The sequence below is a fragment of the Heterocephalus glaber genome, unplaced genomic scaffold (genome assembly GCF_053883595.1).
Source record: "Heterocephalus glaber isolate CG9 unplaced genomic scaffold, H.glaber_assembly_v1.0 deba00001472, whole genome shotgun sequence".
NCBI lineage: Eukaryota > Metazoa > Chordata > Mammalia > Rodentia > Bathyergidae > Heterocephalus > Heterocephalus glaber.
In genome coordinates, this window is record NW_028258315.1 from 90098205 (window position 1) to 90118002 (window position 19798).

General features: G+C 42.4%; 1 protein-coding gene across 17 annotated transcripts in view; it reads right to left on the reverse strand.

The window, feature by feature from the left end:
- Cacna2d3 (calcium voltage-gated channel auxiliary subunit alpha2delta 3) overlaps window positions 1-19798 on the reverse strand; it is a 1090211-nt gene that overhangs the window by 448976 nt on the left and 621437 nt on the right. For all 17 annotated transcript variants that reach the window (XM_087181525.1, XM_087181521.1, XM_087181526.1 and 14 more), the window contains 3 exons: window positions 17474-17534; window positions 17231-17381; window positions 5-79 (listed from right to left, as the gene is read on the reverse strand). In XM_087181525.1, the coding sequence (XP_087037651.1) occupies window positions 5-79; window positions 17231-17381; window positions 17474-17534 (287 nt within the window). The remainder of the gene's footprint in view (window positions 1-4; window positions 80-17230; window positions 17382-17473; window positions 17535-19798) is intronic.

Here is a 19798-nt window from a genome sequence, read left to right on the forward strand (position 1 = left end):
CTACCTCTTTGTTTGTCCTGTCAGCTTGTACCAGCGTTCCATTCAGGCAAGGCTCAACGTAGTGTAGCTCCTCATTATACTGCAAAAGGAAGAAACAGCCAAGAGGAAACATTTAATTAAGGACTAAAATGGGACTAACTAATAACTGAAGAGTACACAAACACAAAAAATGAGCATAATTACAGGCCCAATATGTTCATATGAAGTCTTTTCCCATAGGTGTCCTTATAGACAATAGTACTTAAGTGGTAAAGGTAAACTTTATTCTTTTCTTGTTTGGGAGAAAAACTTCTAGAGCAAATGCTTGAATATATCAGGGTTCCAGGTCACACTGTTCCTTGATCATCCTTCAGGAGTGGCTCCAAACCCTAGAAGCTCTGTGGGCATGGCTGACTGTCCATGGAGCAGCTGAGTCTGAAAAGCATCCCAGAGCAACTCTAGTTCCTGTCTCTGGCTTCACAGAACTCAAGGAAACATGTGTGAGCTGCACACGAGTGTGGACAGAATGAAGGAAGGGAGAGACCTTGATGCCCGCAAGTCACTCGGGAAGGGTAGGAGGATTTCGGTTACGGCACTGCTCATGTTTAGTGATGGCACCAACCATGATTTGCCAACACCTGCTTCCCATCCCTTTTGATGCCGGTTACTCACAGTATAACCCTTTAGTTTTATATAGAGGTCACAAGCAGAAAGCAGAAATTTAAGTGTTCCTATCTTCATTTCTCTCATTGAACTTGAGTCTTTGCATTGTAGCCAAGCTGGTCTTCCAATACAAATCTGGTCCTGTCACTTCCCCACAACCCCACTCAAGTTTCTCACTACATCAGACCCGGGCCTGATAACCACTCTAGCATCTACTCATCAGTGCTCCCCCAAAACATATCCTACCCAACTCTAATTCCATTCCTATCCTTGGACATGACCCATCCTTTCCGTCTCACTGCCCACTCCTGGGCCATCTCTGCTGTCTGACTCCTGGGCATACTCTGGGTCAGCTGCTTCCCACCTTCTCTGAGAAGACTGTGGTACAGGGTGGAGACTGGGTTCAACATCTTCCCTCTATAGCCCCTATACATTCCAATTTCCTGTCACCTGTCTCGCCTACCATAAAGTGGACCCAATTTCTTAGGGACCATGTCTGCTCCCTCGGCATCTTCTCTATGGCAAGCATAAGGCTGCACCTACAGAAGGTGTCCCCATATAATCTGGTCAATAGAAAGATTATTGGCCCAAGGAGCTCAGACCTCCTAAGAGAAGAGGCCGGGGCCATCACACATGGGCCCAGCTCTTAAACAAAGTCTGGATAAGGAGTTTGGCCTTTGCAACTATAGTCAGCAAGGCCCAGGACAGGACTGTTAGGAGGGAAGCAAGTGAGACAGAAGGCGAGCTTGACAAAACCGCTGTGGACTCACTGCAGTGACAAGCCCATAGCAGCTGCCACTGAAACTAGACTGTACTCAGCTTCATAGGCAGAGATGCCACCTAAGCAAGCAGGAGCAGGGACCTAACTGCTACTGGTAGGTCACTACTACTGAGCACTTACCTTGCCTAGACACAGGCTGAACTCGAAGCGTAGAGTAAAAATGTATTTATTAAATGTCAAGTTGGCCATTGAGACACGAGTGCGTGACTTTTAGTTAAAAATTAGAATGACACTCAGGATCTAGGAACCATTGTGCAGGTCAGAATAACTTCTCTAAAGTCTTCAGGCACACCGGACAGATAAGGGATGCTGCTAAGGAAACAGCCAGGCCCCTCTCCCCCTCCTTTCTTGCTGACTGCCTCAGTTTAGGTTGACAATATGCCCTAAAGTCTAAAGCATCATCAGCCTTAGCCGATCATAGCTACCCAGTTCCCCTCTGTTGGCAACTAGCTTTCATAACCTGTCAAGAAGTCAAGTGGTCCAATTCCAGTGCATGGAACATAAGACAAAGTCTTCTGGGAAGTTTCAATCAAACTTAAAAAAAACTCTTTTATATGTATTTGTTTCCTCCTTCCTCCATGAGATACTATTATAAGGTGCCAGCAGCTATTCTGCAAGCATGAGGTGACAAGACAAAGATCAAAAGCACAGCCCAAGGAAGACAGGGCACAAAGATGGAACCAGCATGGGCGTTTGATGACAGCACTGAACCAGGGCACTAAGCCTGCAGCTGCCCTCCTTTGGGTTCCTCACATGAGGTTATTAAGATACTGTCTGATACAGTGGCTTGTATTCAGCTATTCTTTAACTTGGACCCTAAAACTGAGGTTTCTGCCTTATTTCTTCATCTGGTTATCCTTCTATTTTCTACATTCCATATAACACATTCTCTCAAAGTTGACTCCTGTGCTTCCACAACCTGAGCTCTAAGTCCAGACACTTGGGTCCAAATCTTGGCCCTGCCATGAACTCACAGTGTGGCCTTAGGGAGTCACATCTAATCTCAAGGACTTCGGAAGATGGCAGAACAGTAAACAGAAGCAATTCAGCCCCTCCAAGATTCAGAATCTAGGCACTAGAATATAACAATTTGAGGAAGAAAAGAAGGAAGGAGGTGGATCCCCAGGACACGGGAAGTATCTGAAGAGAGAACTGGAGTCCACAGGGAAAGTGAAGAGACCTCAACGCAGAAAAAGGAGGTGGCAAAGTGAACTTTCTCCCAGATTCCCAGCTTGTGGCATAAGAGAAGAGGCTCAAATCTATAGAAAAACTGAGAGGGGGTGACTCCAGAAGCCTCCAGGGAGAAACACGCCAATGGAATGGTGCAGGGGATGCTGTGAGCTACAACAGGTGGTGAGTGACTCCAGTCCAAGAATCCTCTGGAGAGGGCGTTTGGCCAGACACCATTTTAGGGAGAGGCCAATTGACTCCAGGATTTGGAACAGCAGGTTGGCTTCATCTCAGAGCTCCCAGTGAGTGGGTGAGGCACATCCACAGGAGACATCCAGGGTTAGGGAGGTGAAGTTAGTCAAGTAAAAGACACATAACGTAGAATGTTCTAGGCTGAAGAGCTCAGGTCCCAATTCCACAACCAGAGGTCAGGATCAGCCTGAACTTCCATGGAGTTGAATGTACCACAACTGGCACCCTGCCCTATTCCTACTGCAGGCCTGCTTGGGAGTATCTATCACTCCACACTAACCTTACTGCAGGATTTCTGGGGTCTTTCAGCACAGATCTGGGCTCTGTCTGTCTTCTTTGTCTACCAGTGAAAGTGGAAACATGCACTGACTTGAACACTTCCACAAAACTGTAGATCCTAGAAGGTAACCACGGCTGAAAATCACAGAGAAATCTCTTTTCTTTTTTCTTGCTTTTGTATTTTTTTGTTTTTCTTGATTGGTTGGTTTCATTTTTTCATGAGTGTGAACATTGTTTTTTAGTTTTTCTGTTTTCTTTCACTCTTGTTTTTGTTTTTTTCCTTCTTTGTTTCCCTCCTGTCTTCTTAACCAGTTTCCCAAAGCTTGGGTGATCTTCCTCTGTCCTTCAGCCTTACTACTAATCAATTTCTTTTGTTTTATTTCTCTATTTTTCCCTCTTATCCCTTTTAAATTTTGTCCCGAGGGTAAAATCACTCTATTGAAGGGATATTAACTGTATATAATTTTCTAATTTGTTTTTGATTTTGTTATATAACTATAAATCTTGTACCTGTGGTTAAAGGTGGCAAATTGAGTTACCACAGATCGTCACTTTCAAGGCTATCTATGCTAGATCATATTGCTACTACCAATTGTACTATGTTAGCCAAGGTGGTATTGTTGTTGTGATCAGTTGTTCTTCTTTTTAAGTCAATAGCAAGATTGTGTGGGGGTCACAAACAATGCCATCGTCCAGTACCAAAGAACTAGGGGCTAGGCCAAACAGGTAGCAACTTCTCATCCCTAATAAATTGAAGGGGCAGGATCTAGGGACAGACTCAAAAGCCAGCTACACATAGAAGACATTTCTAAAAAGCAGTTATTTCCTAAAGAGGTCTCGATAGTAGTAATAATGCTAACTACCATAAGCAATGCATCAATGTAGAAACAAATTAACAAAAAATAGAAACTGAGAAGACATGGAAGCAAGATGCAATCCCAGTTCTCCAGCTCATCCAAGGCAAATCCAGAAGGCACTGAGGTGAAAGAAATCAAAAGCCACCCAGCTGAGCTTTCTGAAATGGTAACAGCAGAAGTAACAAATCAGATAAATGAATCTCTAGAAAAAAAATCAAAAATAATTTCACAGATAACTAAAGAGAAGATGACCATAATGAAGGGCATGGTTAGGGAATCTAGAGTAGATACAGATTTAAAAACACAGAAGTGCTTAGGAAAGTGATGGAAACCACAAATGCCTAACATAGGAAAGAACTGGATTCCATAAACAGATTCAAAGGATATCTAGGAGATTAAAAATTGTATTGAAAGTATATGCAGCAGAATCAAATCAATGTGAGGACAGAATATTAGATCTAAAAGACAGGTCTGTAATTATCAATTATCAAATGAAAGACTTCTTAAAAATAGCAAGGAACCACAAAAAATAAATCCAAGAGCTGCTAGACAATGAAAAGAAGAATAACATAACATAAGATTGATTGGAATCAAAGAAAAATGAGAAGATACCACAAAAGACATAGAAAACCTATTCACAGAAGTAATTGCAGAAAATTTCCCAAACATGGAAGAAGAATTTGACGAACAGATAAGTGAACCATACAAAACTCCAATTATCCATGATCAGAAAAAATCTACACCAAGGCATATAATAGTCAAGATTCCAGAAATTCAACACAAGAACAGAATATTAAAAGCTGTTAGAGAAAAGAAACAAATCTCCTATAAAGAAAAGCCCATCAGAATCACAGCAGACTTCTCAACACAAACCCTTAAGTCAAGGAGAGCTTGGATTGAAGTATTTCAAGTCCTAAAAGAAAATAACCTCCAATCTAGAGTACTTATGTACTCCACAAAATTATCTTTCAAATGTTATAGAGAAATAAGATACTTCCATGATAAAGAACACCTGAACAAATTCAGGACCACCAAAGCAGCTCTCCAAAAATATCTAGATATTTTTCCAAGAATATCTGAAGGATATTCTAGAAAAAGACAATGAAGACAACAATTCCATGAATCCAAACAGAATGAATCCACCAAGCAAGGCAAGCAATTAAACAGAAGAGAAAGAAAGGGAACAAAGAAGAAGAAAACAAAATGACAAGGATAAGTCAATACATATCACTTATAAGCATCAATGTAAATGGTCTTAATTCACCAATGAAAAGAAACAGATTGGCAGAATGGATCATGAAACAAGATGCAACAATATGCCACATACAAGTAATACATTTAACTCAAGAAATTCACAAACTGAAAATTGAAGGATGGAAAACAACACTCCATGTGACAGGAACTCAGAAAAAAGCAAGGGTACCTATTCTATTAGTAGACAAAGTAGATTTCAAGCAAGACTGATCAGAAGAGACAAAGAATATCACTACATACTTGCTAAGGGAACAATCCAAGAGAAAAAGATAACAATCTTAAATATATATGCACCAAATACCGGTGCACCCCATTATATAAAACGTTATTGGATATGAAATACCAGATAAGCACTAGTACATTTTAATGGGGACACCCTACTGTCACAAATAGATCAACTAGACAGAAAATCAATAACAAAAATCAGAGCTGAACCAAACCTTTGAACAAATGGTCTTAGTAGATGTCTACAGAGTGTTCTACTCAACAACAACAGAATACACATTCTTCTCAGCTGCACATGAGACTTTCTCCAAAACAGAACACATACTACCTCATAGAACATGCTTAAGTAAATGCAAAAGAATGAAATTATCTCTTGCATATTATCAGATCATAGTGCAATGAAATTAGAAACTAATGACTGAAGAAACCACAAAACAGCATAAACACATGGAAATTGAGTAACAGGTGAAATTAAAAAAGAAATTATACATTTTCTACAATTAAACAATAATCCCAATACAACATACCAGAACTTATGGGACACAATGAAAGCAGTACTATGAGGGAAATTTATAGCAGTGAATTTCCACATCAGAAAAACAGAGCAAGCTCAAATAAATAACCTAATGTTGAACTTTAAGCTTCTAGAAAAAGAACACCAAGTTAAACCCAAACTGTACATAAGGGAGGAAATTATAAAGATTAGAGCAGAAATTAATACAACTGATATGAAGAAATCAATACAAAGAGTTAATGAATCAAAGAGTTGGTTCTTTGAAACATTACATAAAATAGATAAATGTTTAGCCAACTTTATCAAAAAAAGGAAAGAAAAGACTAAAAACATGTAATTAGGAATGAAAAGGGTGAAATCACAACAGATCCTTCAGAAATCCAGAAGATCATCAACATCTACTTGGAGAACCTATATTCTAATAAGATGGAAAACAGAAGAAATGAACAGATTCCTAGATACATATGAATTACCAAATCTGAATCAAGAAGATATAAAACTTCTGAATAACCTAATATCAGTCAATGAAACTGAAGAAGTAATTTAAAAACTACCAACAAAGAAAAGCCCAGGTCATGATGGATTCACTGCTGAATTCTGTAAGAACTTTAGGGAAGATCTAATGCCACTACTCCTCAAACTCATCAATGAAAGTGAAAGGAAACCAATACTCCCAAACACATTCCTAGAAGCAAGCATTACCCTGACAGAAAACCAGAGAAGGATCCAAACAAAAAAGAGAAATACTGGCCAATCTGCTTAATAAACAAGATGCAAAACTCCTGAATAAGATACTGGCAAACAAAATGCAGCAAATCATCAAGAAGATCATACACCTTGATCAACCAGGATTCATCCAAGAGATGCAAGGATGGTTCAACATATGCAAATCAATAAATGTAATACACCATATTAACAGAAGTAAAGACAAAAACCACTTGATCACCTCAAGAGATGCAGAAAAAGCATCTGACAAAGTCCAAAACCCACTCATGATAAAAAAAAAAATCTACAGAAAATTGGAATGGAAAGTCTTTATCTCAACCTGATAAAAGCCATCTATGACAAACCAATAGCTCTCATCACACTACATGGTCAAAAACTGAAAGATTTCTCTCTAAAATCAGAAACAAGACAAAGATGCCCACTATCATCACTCCTATAGAAACATTAGTCAGAGAAATTAAATGAGAGAAAGAAATAAAAGGAATAAGGATAAGAAAGGAGGAAGTTAAATTATCATTATTTGCAGATGACATGATACTCTACATAGAAGAATATAAAAACTTCACCAAAAGACTCCTAGATTTAATAACCAAATTCAGTAGCATAGCAGGGTAAAAGTCAACATTCAAAAATGAATATCATCACAAACTCACTGAGTGAAAAATTAAGGAAACAACACCTTTCACAATAGCACCAAGAAAAATGAAATACTTAGGATTCAATCCAGCAAAGGAAGTAAAAGACCTTTACAATGAAAACTACAATACTCTGAAAAGGGGATTTATGAGGATATTAGAAAATAGATACCCTTAGTTCTTAGATAGGCAGAACCATTATAGTGAAAATGGCTATACTTCCAAAATTGTTATACAGTAGGTCAATCCCAATCAAAATATCAATAACATAGCTCACAAAACTAGAGAAAACAATCCAAAATTCATTTGGAACCAGAAGAGACCTAGAATAGAAAATTCTGAGCAATAAAGGCAAGGCAGGGGGCATCACAATCCTTGTCTTGAAATTATACTACAAAGCTACTGTGTTAAAAACAGCATGGTACAAAACAAAACAAAAACACACCCAAGGATCAATGGAACAGAATAGAAGATGCAGAAGCAACTCCAAACACACTCAGCCACCTTACCTTTGACAAAAGAGCCAACCGTTTTCACTGGAAGGAAGGTAGCCTCTTTAATAAATGGTTCTGAGGAAAACTGGCTTTCCACCTGCTGAAGATTAAAACTAAACCCATATCTCTCACTGTGCACTGAACTAAAATAGAAATGCATCACAGATCTAAATACTAAAACAGAAATACTTAATGTGCTAGAAGATAAAATAGGTAAAACTCCTGAAGACATAGGTGTAGGCAAAGACTTTATGAATAAACCCCTGAGGGCACAGGAAATATTACAAAGAATCAACAACTAGGATCTCATCATATCAAAAAGCATTTGCACAGCAAAAGAAATTACCAACCAAGTGAAATCACAACCCACAGAATAGAAAAAAAAATTTTACTAGCTATTTGTCAGAAGACTAATATCTAGAATATATAAAGAACTCAAAAAACCAGACCCCCCAATTTAAAGACCCAGTCCATAAATGGGCATCTGAAATGAAGAGACACTTCTCAGGTGAAGAAGTAGAAACAGCAAATAAATACATGAAAAACTGTTCAGCATCAGTGGTCATTCAAGATATGCACTGAGATTCCATCTCACTCAAGAAAGAATGGCTATTATTGAAAAATCAACCAATAACAAATGCTGGAGGGGCTGTGGGGAAAAAGGAACCCTTCTCCACTATTGGTGGGAGTGTAAATTGGTATAATCCATATAGAAATCAATATGGAGATTCCTCAAAACACTAAAACTAGAGATTCCATTTGACCCAGCCATTCCCTTCCTTGATATCTTCTCAAGAGAATTAAAAGTATCATACCACAGTGATATATACACACCTATGTTTATAGCAACACAATTTGTAATAGCTAAATCTTGGAAACAGCCCAGATGCCCATCAACAGATAAAGGGATAAACAAAATGTGTTTTTTATATACAATGAAATACTACTCTGCCATAAAGATGACAAACTTAAGATATTTTTAAGTAAATGGATGCAACTTGAGACCATTCTTTTAAGTGAAATAAATTGGATGCACGTGTGTAAATATCGCATTTTTTCTCTTGTGTGTGAAATGGAAAGTGTAATTAAGGACCAAAATGGATGACAGCCATTGGGAAGCAGGAAGAAAAGGTTCAAGTGGGAGGGGAACAAGGTAGGGGAAGGGAAGAGAAGGAAGGGTAAAGGAAAAGAAAGGAGAATAGAAGGGGAAAATGGAAATGAAGCTTTTCAAATAAGGAGGGGAAGAAGGGTTGAAGGGAGGGAGGGGAATGGGGAAAATAGAAGAATCAAGATATACTATGTACAGGTACAAAGTCCCTACGATGAATGTGATCATCATGTATATCAAAAGTGTACCAATGAAATTAATTTAAATAAAAGATCTGATCCCAGATTCTCATGCCGAAGAAGGTGGTGATGATTTGTCTTTTCATCCTCCCAGGGGCCCTGCTCTATCCAGTGGGGTGACAGACCTGAAACTGCTTTGCGAATGCAGCGGCATGTGCACGTGTGGGGCTGCAGGAGGGTTTCAAAAGTAACGAAGACTATGTTCTTGCCCTCATCAGGGAGGTACATGTGCAGTAATCAAAACTACCCTCACTGTCACTGTGTGTGCTGTGGCCACAGTAGAGGAATCTGCTCTTCTGGACCCCAGCCAGCTTGTTAGTGGCATCATCCAAGCTTGCAGTTCACTAATTTCCCTTGTCTGCATCAGGACGAAGTTATGCTCAGCAATCTGGTCTCTATCACCACACAGAGTGGAGCTCAGCCAGATGTGCAAGGGAACAGCGCACACCAGGCAGCTGTACCAAGGAGGCCCTGGGCTGCACATGCTCATCACACCCCCTATCACTACCGGAGGGGGACAGCCAGGATGCCCTGCACGTGGATCTGCTTCTAGACCCCTAGCAGCTCTCTGCATGCAAAGCCTTCAGAGTGTACATCTTTATGGATGTTCCATAGCAATCTGTTTTGTGAAAGAATGATGTAGGATGGCCATATCAATGTGCAGCTGAAGATCTGGTCACTTCGAGTCCTAAGACACAATGGCCTTAGTAGAAGTGCTCCTCCATCCATACTTAAATAACCTGTATCAGTAGTCTAAGGAAGCAAACAAATGCAATGAATACCATCACTGGCTAGATGCCATTGGTTTCTACTATTTACTTTCATTTCTTGTAGCTACCAGGACTGGACCTAAACAGGAGCACAATCATTTCCCCTCCCACCAAAGAAGAAGGTGTTTCCTGCAAGTTTCTGCGAAATGGGAAAGTCTTGTCCAGGATGGGAGAGGGCGCAGGCAGCCTCAGAGAAGGCACAGCCCAGCCTACCACTCATACGCTAAAGAGATGGGCAAAGAATGTCCACTACTTACAGTTAGGACGCTGCCTTGGAATGCACAGGTCACTGTTTTGCTCCCATCCCCTTCTCTTCCCTGGTTAGCTCTCCTCTTGTGGTCCACCAGGGTAGCATAGCAGCGGTAGAACAATGGCAAATGGGTCCAGGTTTCAGCCCTGGCACTGCCACATGCGAGCCGGATGCTGGCATGACTCAGGCCAGGCGACTGCAACTCTAGCAGTCTTGGTTTATGAGTTGGGGAAACATGGACTCTCACTGCCCTCATCAGGATGAAATGAGACCATTCCATAGTCAGCACAGAAGCTGGCACATGAGGGAGAGAAAGGAGGCAATGGAAGCCCATGTGCACAGCGCCTGGGAAAGAAATGAGCAGGGGAGAGAGAGAGAGAGACTGGCACGTGACAACCTCCACTGCAGCTGCCTCTGCAAAGAAGGAAGAGGTGTTAGGAAAAAGGGAAAGAGAGGTGGGAGCCCAACAGGAAAGGTTTATTTCAGGACAAACCTGAGGCCGGCCCCAGAATGGAGACCAGACTGGGCATCTCACACAGGGTATAAGTGAAATATAGAAATAGGGTCACGGGCATTAAAGGGCTGTGAAAGGAAAAGGTCAAAATGGGACTTTCTAGGGGAGAATGCAGTGAGAAGGAGATGTGGCTGCCCACCAGGGACGAGGCCAAGAATGCACAGGGAGCTGTGGTTGACTGTCAAGAGCAGGGCTGAATAATGATGGCAGCTATCGATTGTAGCTGTGCTCACTGGACCTTATCAAGCCATGATGGTGGATTTTTAGCAGGTGTGCAGGCATGGCAGGAGGAAGAGGTTCACCCTAGGATGGCACCGTTAGGATTCCTTCAAGGGGGGAATATTATACAGCAATGGCAAGTGACCTGTTCCTGGGAATGGAGGTCATGCACTCTCGGCCTCCTCTGGAGAGAGCATGGACTCTGCACCACTTGGCACAAGTGACTGTCTGATGCCTGAGATAGGAGCCCTTGCTGACCAGAGCCCACTGCTCCACTCGAGGGCTACCAGTGCAGCCAGTGCTCTGCTAAATCGCCTCCGAGGCGGCATCGGCCACAGAAGGCCCCATTCCTTTATTTGCTCACTGAACACTGAGTGCGTACTATGTGCCAGGGACACAGAATCATCACAACAGAGTGGCCATAAACCACTTTTTCATACATTTATTATTAAATGTATACGTTCATTACACCTGACACAGTCTGCTTTTCCTTTTCATGATGAAAAAGACTTCCCTATGAGGTTGCAATGGCCCATCTAGAAATAAACCAGGCTTGAGACAAAAACCATGATGTTCTCTGAGTATCAAAGACTACATCCTTCCTCTTGAAGGAACAATCCCTTTCTCCCCTCTCTCCTCTCTGCTCTGACTGCAGAGCCACACCACTATCTGTCTTTTCCTTCCTTTAGCCCAATTTCTATAAGCATTCCTCACATCTCTTTTACAGGCACACAGAAATCCTCAGTAGGAATGTCAATGATGATCTAAAAGAGTAATGGCAAGTTTTAGCTTTCATTAAATGAATGGCCAGAACATCCTGGAGAAGATTTAGAAACACAGCCAATGGGCTGGGCCCTCCCACCAAGATTCATGCACGTTTCCGCAGGAGTGCAGAACTGTTCCATCCACCGGCTCAGGTTGTAAGTTGTGGCCCAATAACAGGCGAGTGGAAGACAGCTGACTTTGGGCTCTGGGTGATACCGAGGAATCTGAACCCTGTCTAAGGTTAGCAGCTGGGCGAGGTGGATGAAAGCAGTACAGCTTGCAGCACTAACCCACGATCATCAGTCATCTAGAAAAGAGGACAAAGCAAGGCCCAAGTAAGAAGGGAGGGACTGGATGAACCTCCACACACCCTGAAGCTGAGGTGTTCAAGAGCCTCCACAGCCTCCAGATGAGGCCCTAGTTCCTCCACAGGGCTGACGAGACCTGTCTCAGCTGGCCTGGTCTCTCACTCCAGCCCATTTTCCTGACCATCAGCCAGCTGACCCACGCCGTGACACCCTCCCCCGTGTGCTCCAGACACAGTGAGCTCCTGCCTGCGTGTGGGGTGGGTCCTACCGCTGCAAACATCACTGCCTCCTCAGTTGTCAGCTCTCCCCTCCCTGAACTGCCCTGCTGTGGGTGCCTAACCCCTACTTAAAGGGCTCAGTTAGTCATCGCTTCCTCCAAGTCTCCACTTGGTTGCAGGCCATCTCTGTGCTCCTGTTATCCCCCTCCAGACTGCACTGGCTGCACTGCACTGGGAGCACCTGCTTCCTGCCACCCCATGCTGGTGCTCACAGACACAAAAGCTCAAAGGCCATGAGGACAGACAACTGCCTCCCTCCTTATGTATAAAGGCAGCTTCAGCACTGAATACTGAGTACTCCCTGGTATTTACTGAATGAATCAACCAGAATAAAGAAAAGAAGAGGCAAAACCATGGAGAAGATGAATGAGAAAACTAGGAACAGAGGCAAAAAAAAAGTTGATGCAGAAACAAAAAATAAGATAAGAATCTCTACCCTGTTCAAAAAACAAGTAAACAAAGAGTAAAGGAAGTAAGGGGGTATGTTTCAGAGAATTAAAGTTCCCTCCAAATCCTACATTATTAAAAAGCTGGCATGTTCATGTAATGTGAGAAACTGATGCAAAATTGCTAGGACTCTATTAAATATGCTTATGGTTTTATTGGTGCACTTTTGATTGAATAACCTTTAGGAGGAAAATGTGTGGGGATTAGGTAATGAAGCAGATGGACCTACAGTATTTTCACTGACACAAGGCATCCTGGGGATCTTTTGCATTACAAAAGCTTCTTATGTAATTTGAAACATGACTGGACATAATTAGTAGTTCGGAACAAATGAGCACTGAAAGAAAATACCATCCTCATTCTTTTAGGACGGGATGGATTACTTCACACAGCAAATCCTCAGCAAGCAAAGCACTGCAGAAACAGTTCTAAAGAAAATTCCACAAATGAAAACCAGGGCACCAGAAAGTTCCACGGTGAACTAACAAATGATGCTCTTCTCTACTCCGTTCTCCACAGCCATGAGCTGCAGGAGGACCTCAACTGATTTCAGAAGATCAGCCCCGTTAATACTGTGTTCATTTAATGCTCAGCTCAGGCTCCTATAAAATCACTTTTCAAGCTTCAGCACTGGACTGAATTAGAACCCTCATTTTTATGATAATATTGTTCAGTTAGTGCATAGCTTGGAGTTTGACTTCTAAGGGAATCAGAAAAATAATGCCTTCTCTTTTGTCAGAGACATCTCCTTTAGTGCACAAGTGGTTTGACCTTAAATTTTAACTTCAGCTGCATAAAATCACTCTCGTATTTCACCTATTCTTCAATAATTCAATCAGAAAGTTCACCACTTTTAGGTAAATTTGCAGTAACCTGCTCTTCAAAACTAAAACAACTTTTGGGCTGGGGATTTAGCTCAGTGGTTTTGCCGCCTGCTGCGCAAGTGCAAGGACCCGAGGTTGATCCCCGGTACCAAAAAAAAAAAAAACTAAAACAACTTTTAATACTATCCTTTTGTGTTTATTGTCTAGAAAGATCTGGATCAGAAGGTTTTTGGCATAATATAGAAGATGCTCTTCACAATGAACTAAATAAAATGTAAAAACTGACTCAACTGGCCAAGGAAAGTCTTTTCCTACTACTAAAATCTCCATCTGCCCCCCTTCATTTTGACACTGAACATCAAATGACAATGACAAATAAGATTTGTACAAACAAAAACACACACAGTGCATGAGGGTTTCTGACATTAAAGTACGGATTGTATTCTTCACTTTCTCTCTGAAATACTAAAGCATCTTCTCCAACAAGTACCCAGCAGCAAGGAAAGTCTGGGAGCGTGAGGAAGGGTGAGGTGACCATGTCCTCTTTGGTGAGTGGACTCTACCCAACAAGAACAATGCACTCAAATCAATTTGCAAACATCCCATCCCCACCACTGACAACAACCTGTGTTTGGCTCACAAGAGGCAAGTGACCATTTTCCACAGACTCATAAAAATCCACACCATATCGCTAGAGCAAACATGCAAGGAGGAAGTGATGGAGGAAGATGACAATTCAGGAAAGGAAAGCTGGGGTAAGCGGCAGACTGGCGACATTCACTGAAAGATGAGAGAGAGAATTCATGGGAATACAAGTGAAATTTTATCAAGTGTGAATCTACTATTAGGATCCGCCAACTGTTAGTAAGTGCGTAAACATTACACCCTGCTTTGCGGACATTCTGGAGGAATTGATGCAACAATTATATTTCTAGACATTATTTGACAGAAGCATACTGAACCCTGCAAAGATAGATTAAATTTCTTCAGTGCATTCTACACAATGAAGAATCTATGCACTGTAGCACTTGTGAGTAGAAAATAGATGCATAACACCATAATGTATAGCAAAGGAGGGCTGGTTAAACACTGGATATAGACTATATGTGTGAAAGGCCCAGCTATGTAAAAACATTTAATTGCAATAAGAGTATAGAGGAAAGTTGCTGAATATTCTGTAAAGTATGATTCTATTTTTATGGAACAATTACTAATGCTCATGAAAAAAATTTGGAAGAATTTGTGCCAAATGGAAGAGGAATGAAAATGTTTCTGACTTGTTTAAAATTTTTACATATGTTGCTTACATTAAACAGTAATCAACATGAAAATTTACTGTTAATTAATGGTTTCTTTATGACCTTGGTCTTTTAATATAAATTCATTAATATATCTGGCCCATTTCCTTACACATTAGGAGAACAGAGTTCATGATGCTACTATAAAGGCTTCAATTAAAAAGTTCAGAGAGTCTTTCTAGTTGTCACAATAATTATGTAAATAGTCTTGAAGCTCATCACTCATATCGAACACTAACAAACAGATGTACAGTGAGGGTTAATGGGATCACCAATGGGTTTCTTTCTGTAAAAGGGAAATTAGGGGTAAAGAAAAATTTTTTCTTAACTGTTTCATAATAACTGGCATGACTATTTTTAATTATCTTAATCACCCTCTTATCATTATTGACACTGTATCTTAATGAACTTACATAGATTATTTCAATCAATTGGTTTTGTTAACAGAACAATAAATCCTCACTGATAAAGGATGCATGATGTAATTAGTCAGCTCTTTATTACGTGAATTTCTGATACTTCTGTAATGAGTAATTAAAGATTAATAGGAAAGATAGCCTCAAATTAGCTGCTTATCTGTAAATCCTTCAGGATGTGTGGAATCAGACCACATTTGCATATTCATGAGAAGGTTGGCAACTCCAGTAACTTTTCCTGATGAGAAAACCCTAAGTTCTCACTAGCCGAGCTTCCAGGAACACCTTCTCCACTTCAGGAGAAGCAGCGCACAATAAACCCAGATGACTGAGACGACACAGGACCAAATTCTCTGGCTGTGTGACCTTGTGACAGTCATGCTGCCACTTGCCTCTGTCTCCGTGCTGTACACACAGAGCTGGGGTGCAGAGTCAAAAAGATAAACTAAAGAGGACATAGAACGGTGGTCCTCGCACAGTGAGCACTGTGTAAGGCAGCTGTGCTATTCATTCCTCCAATATTTAAATTCCTCCTGTTTGCCAAGCACCATCCCAGGTGCTGGGGAGATGCACGTGAACGAACAAGACTAACCCCTGCATAGAAAGAAGAAAATAATCTCTTTCTTTTCCCTTTCCTCTTTAGGGCTCTTTAAAACTGTAGGATTCCCTGCAGTTGTCCCCTTCTCTTCTGAGACTCTCACTGGAAGAAACATGTGGGCAGGACATTCAGGCAATGCCCGACAACTTTAAGGTCACTTAAACACCTGTGCCCTCGACCTCCAGAACACTGTGGGTTTCACGTGGGCATCCTCATGCAGAAGACAGTCCTGATGGGAGCTCCGTGATGATACACTGCACAGGGACCTGGGGAAGCCATGCAGACAGCAGTGACAATATTTCCGGGGCACCGTTCCTTCCATATCCTGCCCCTAGCAGAAGGAACCCTGTGCCCTAGTCTGGCACAGGTGTACCCCCACAGCCACCCCAGGCTACATGAGCGTCCCACTTCACAGCTGAGGGCACTGACATGCTGGTTAAAGTAGTTTTCCCCAAGACACACAACTGTCTGTGGCAGAACTGACTCCTCAGCCCGAGCTCTGTGCCCCTCTCCTGCGCCCTGCCCGCTCCCTGTCCCAAACACAGGCTACAGCCAAGCTCTCGTGTCCACTATGCATGAGCACCTAGTTATGCACTCAACTCCAGGAAAAGAATCAGGCTCGTTATGACTTTGGAAAGAGAGTGGGAGGGACACACAATGAGGATCATATCGAAGAACTGGAAAAAAAGAAGAAAAAGAACTAGGAACAGAAATTCGAGTGTCCCTTTCCAGGCCATGGGGAAACCCCAGCTTGCTTCCTGTATCCCCAGTTTCCCAGCACTGCGACCCTGGGCGATTTCAGTGACACTCTACCCATCCCTACTGTCCAGCCCTTATCTCCTGGAGCTGCTGTGAAGACAGACAGTGCAAACACAGTATTGAGAGTAAGGCATGCAATCGGCACTTAGTAAACACACCTTTGTTTCGGAAGATGAGATAAAGTATTACAAGGCGTGAACAACTTTCCATATTTAACTCATCTTGTCTTCATGATTGTTATCACCATCACTGTCACGGGGATAACCTGGCATAAAGTTCATTTCCATGTGAGAAAGTCGAGAATTTTAAGGAAGAGGTCCATTCCCCAAGGCTCTGAAAGCCTGGTTCCCCAGGACATCAAATCTGGGGCCTATCTTCCAGATGAGCGGGGCTGTGTGCTAGGCTGAGAGAGTTAAATATGCCCAGTGCACTCTGGTTTCAAAGCCCCTCCACTGTCCACAGTTCCATAAGCCAGCTTGGGGCTAACCAATTCTCATTCCTGGCCTCTAGATACTGGGTATCCAAAGGCAGTAACAATGCTAACTGGTTGGTGCTGAAAGGGCAAATGAACCCAAACTGCCAAGAAAGCACACAACAGCTGCACTCACAGCGATAATGTTGAAGAAGTCATCATCCCCCAGCGTATCCAGAATAGATGAGACTGTTTGCTTCGCAATAGTCAAACGGAGTCCTTTCATGCTGCCACTGACGTCAACCAAAATGACCACATCTTTCGGAGAAGTCGCTGCCTGGATGTACCTAGGTCAGGAGAAAAGTAAGTAAAAATGGATCCCGGCCTCACTTCAAGTTTTCTCTTTAAGAAATATCTAAAAGATGTGACCACTGCCTACCATTTTCGATTCCTGCAGTCAAAGGCAATGACTCCATTCTCATCTGGTTCCCATTTAATCCCTAAAAGAAAAATGGGGTTATGAGAGACCCAGAGACTTCAAATATTTATTCATAACATTTCAAGGCTGTTCTTGTTTGTTGACTGAATGGACAGGATGAAAAATCACACGCAGGGACCAGCCACGGGCTTGTCACATGCTCCACAAGCACTTCTGGGAAGGCACATTTCCGCCAGAACCCTATGGTGAACACAGGCTTAGCCCAGTTGCTCCAGAGATCACCTCTCCTGCGGAGTGGGGACACCTTTAACGCTGCCCTCTGCACTCACAGAGGACACACTCCAGCCTCTTTCCTTAGCCAAGGCCGATTCTCACTGTTCAGCACACTTGAGCAGGCGACATCATTTAGAAAACCCTAGGCCAAGCCTGGCCCCATCCCTGGACACAGGTGAGATAATGTCTACAGCACAGGTTAGGGTAGATACCATACGGTACAAGTTTCCAACTCAGAACATATACAGGTCCATTCCCTCCTTGCTCCTGTTTTTAAAATCAGAAATTGAGTCTGGATTTCCACATCGAAATGAAATAAAATGGCTGTAATTATGCTGTATAATAGAGTTAGAATTTCAGACCCTTTACCCTAAGAAGTTTTCCCTATGTACAAAATCAAATCCAGCATCCTTAGACTTGTAGTTTGCAAACTGGTCAGGATCCAAGTGTGACCTTATCTATTTACAACTTATTTTTAAGGATAAGATTTTATTTAAAACCAAGGCATTTGCTGCTTAAAAAAATAAGTGAGAAAATCATTTTCCAACATTAGTGCTGCTCAGGGATGGAGGATTTGAAAAACAGACTTTGGAGATAAGAAAATAAAAACAGTGAAGTTATTTTCACAGGAGAAAATCCTGACTTTTATGACACACAGTGTCTCCTTTCCAATTAAGGATGCCAGATTTTCACGCCATGCGGAGATAAAACAGGTGTGAGTTTAAGAGCATACCTGCAAACAGTCACAGAGGTGACCTTAAGACCGTGGCTGGCACTGCAAAGGACGTTATACCCGTACTTCTTTAACCTGCACTTCCCATATGCATTTGTGCCTATATATTTTTTTCAGTGCTGGAGATTGAATCTAAGACTTTTTTTTTTGGTACCGGGGATCAAACTTGGGTCCTTGCACTTGCACAGCAGGCGGCGAAACCACTGAGCTAAATCTCTGGCACTGAACCTAGGACCTTTAAACTGAGCTACATCCTAGCTCTTTTTATTCTGAGACAAGTTCTCATTAAGTGGTGAAGACGCCCTGGCTGGGCTCAAACTTGTGATCTGCCTGCCCCAGCCTCCCGGCATTACAGATGTGTGCCATCCATCATGTCTGGCTTCTGCTTACTTTGCAAAGCTCCCCTTAAGGAATTAGAAAACATAAGTGTAAGAAACTGCCAGTGGAAGGTAGTTATGCCATAAAGACAAAATATAATCAACAAGATACTGTACACTAAAGGAAAAGAATGCAATTTATTTAAAACTTACCTGATGTACTTTTTTGTATAAAGCCAAGAACAGTTAGAATGATTTCTTTAAAAAGGGGAGGTGGTGGAAACAGACTAGTAAATGCCCCAGCAGAGGGAAGAATGTGTGCTGGGGTCCCGAAGCTGAGAGGACAGTGTCCAGCTGAAGGACAGGGACGCTGCTATGGCTGTGCATAGGGAAGGTCCACACCCGAGGGGAGGAGCCACCCAGAGGCAGAAGCCCAGCGGCCTGGCCCCTGGAGCTGCGGACCTGAGGGACACATCACGCGGGAACGAGGGCAGTACCTCGAGGCTATTCCAGGCACAGCTGCACTGAACAGAGTGATAAACTTCACACTTTCACAAGAAATTGGGATGGATGGAGCCCTGAGGGGTCATCGTGTCCAAAACTGACCCTTGAGCCAAAATCTTCTGATTTTACTGTGGTGCCCACTTAGGCCTGAGACATGTCCTCCCACTGCCCATGAATCTCTTCCTTACACAGGCACTTCCGAGAGTGTGCTCCACCAGAAGCGCTACAGGAGCAGAGCTAGGTGAACGTGCCTCCATCTACACCCCCCGGGAAGGACACCTGCGGGCCTCTCCTCACCAGCACTCTGAAGTTCTAGGGCAGGGGCACTGGCGCCGGCACAGACACCACGGTGGAAAGTCCCGGACAGCACATGTGTCCTCACGTGGCCATATGCCAGTCTGAACTTGGGAGGCCTCTGCAGGAGGACGGACAATCACCACAGGCCAGCTTCCGGGCCAATACCGACTAAAATTCTGCTTCAAGGAACTCCTTTGCCCT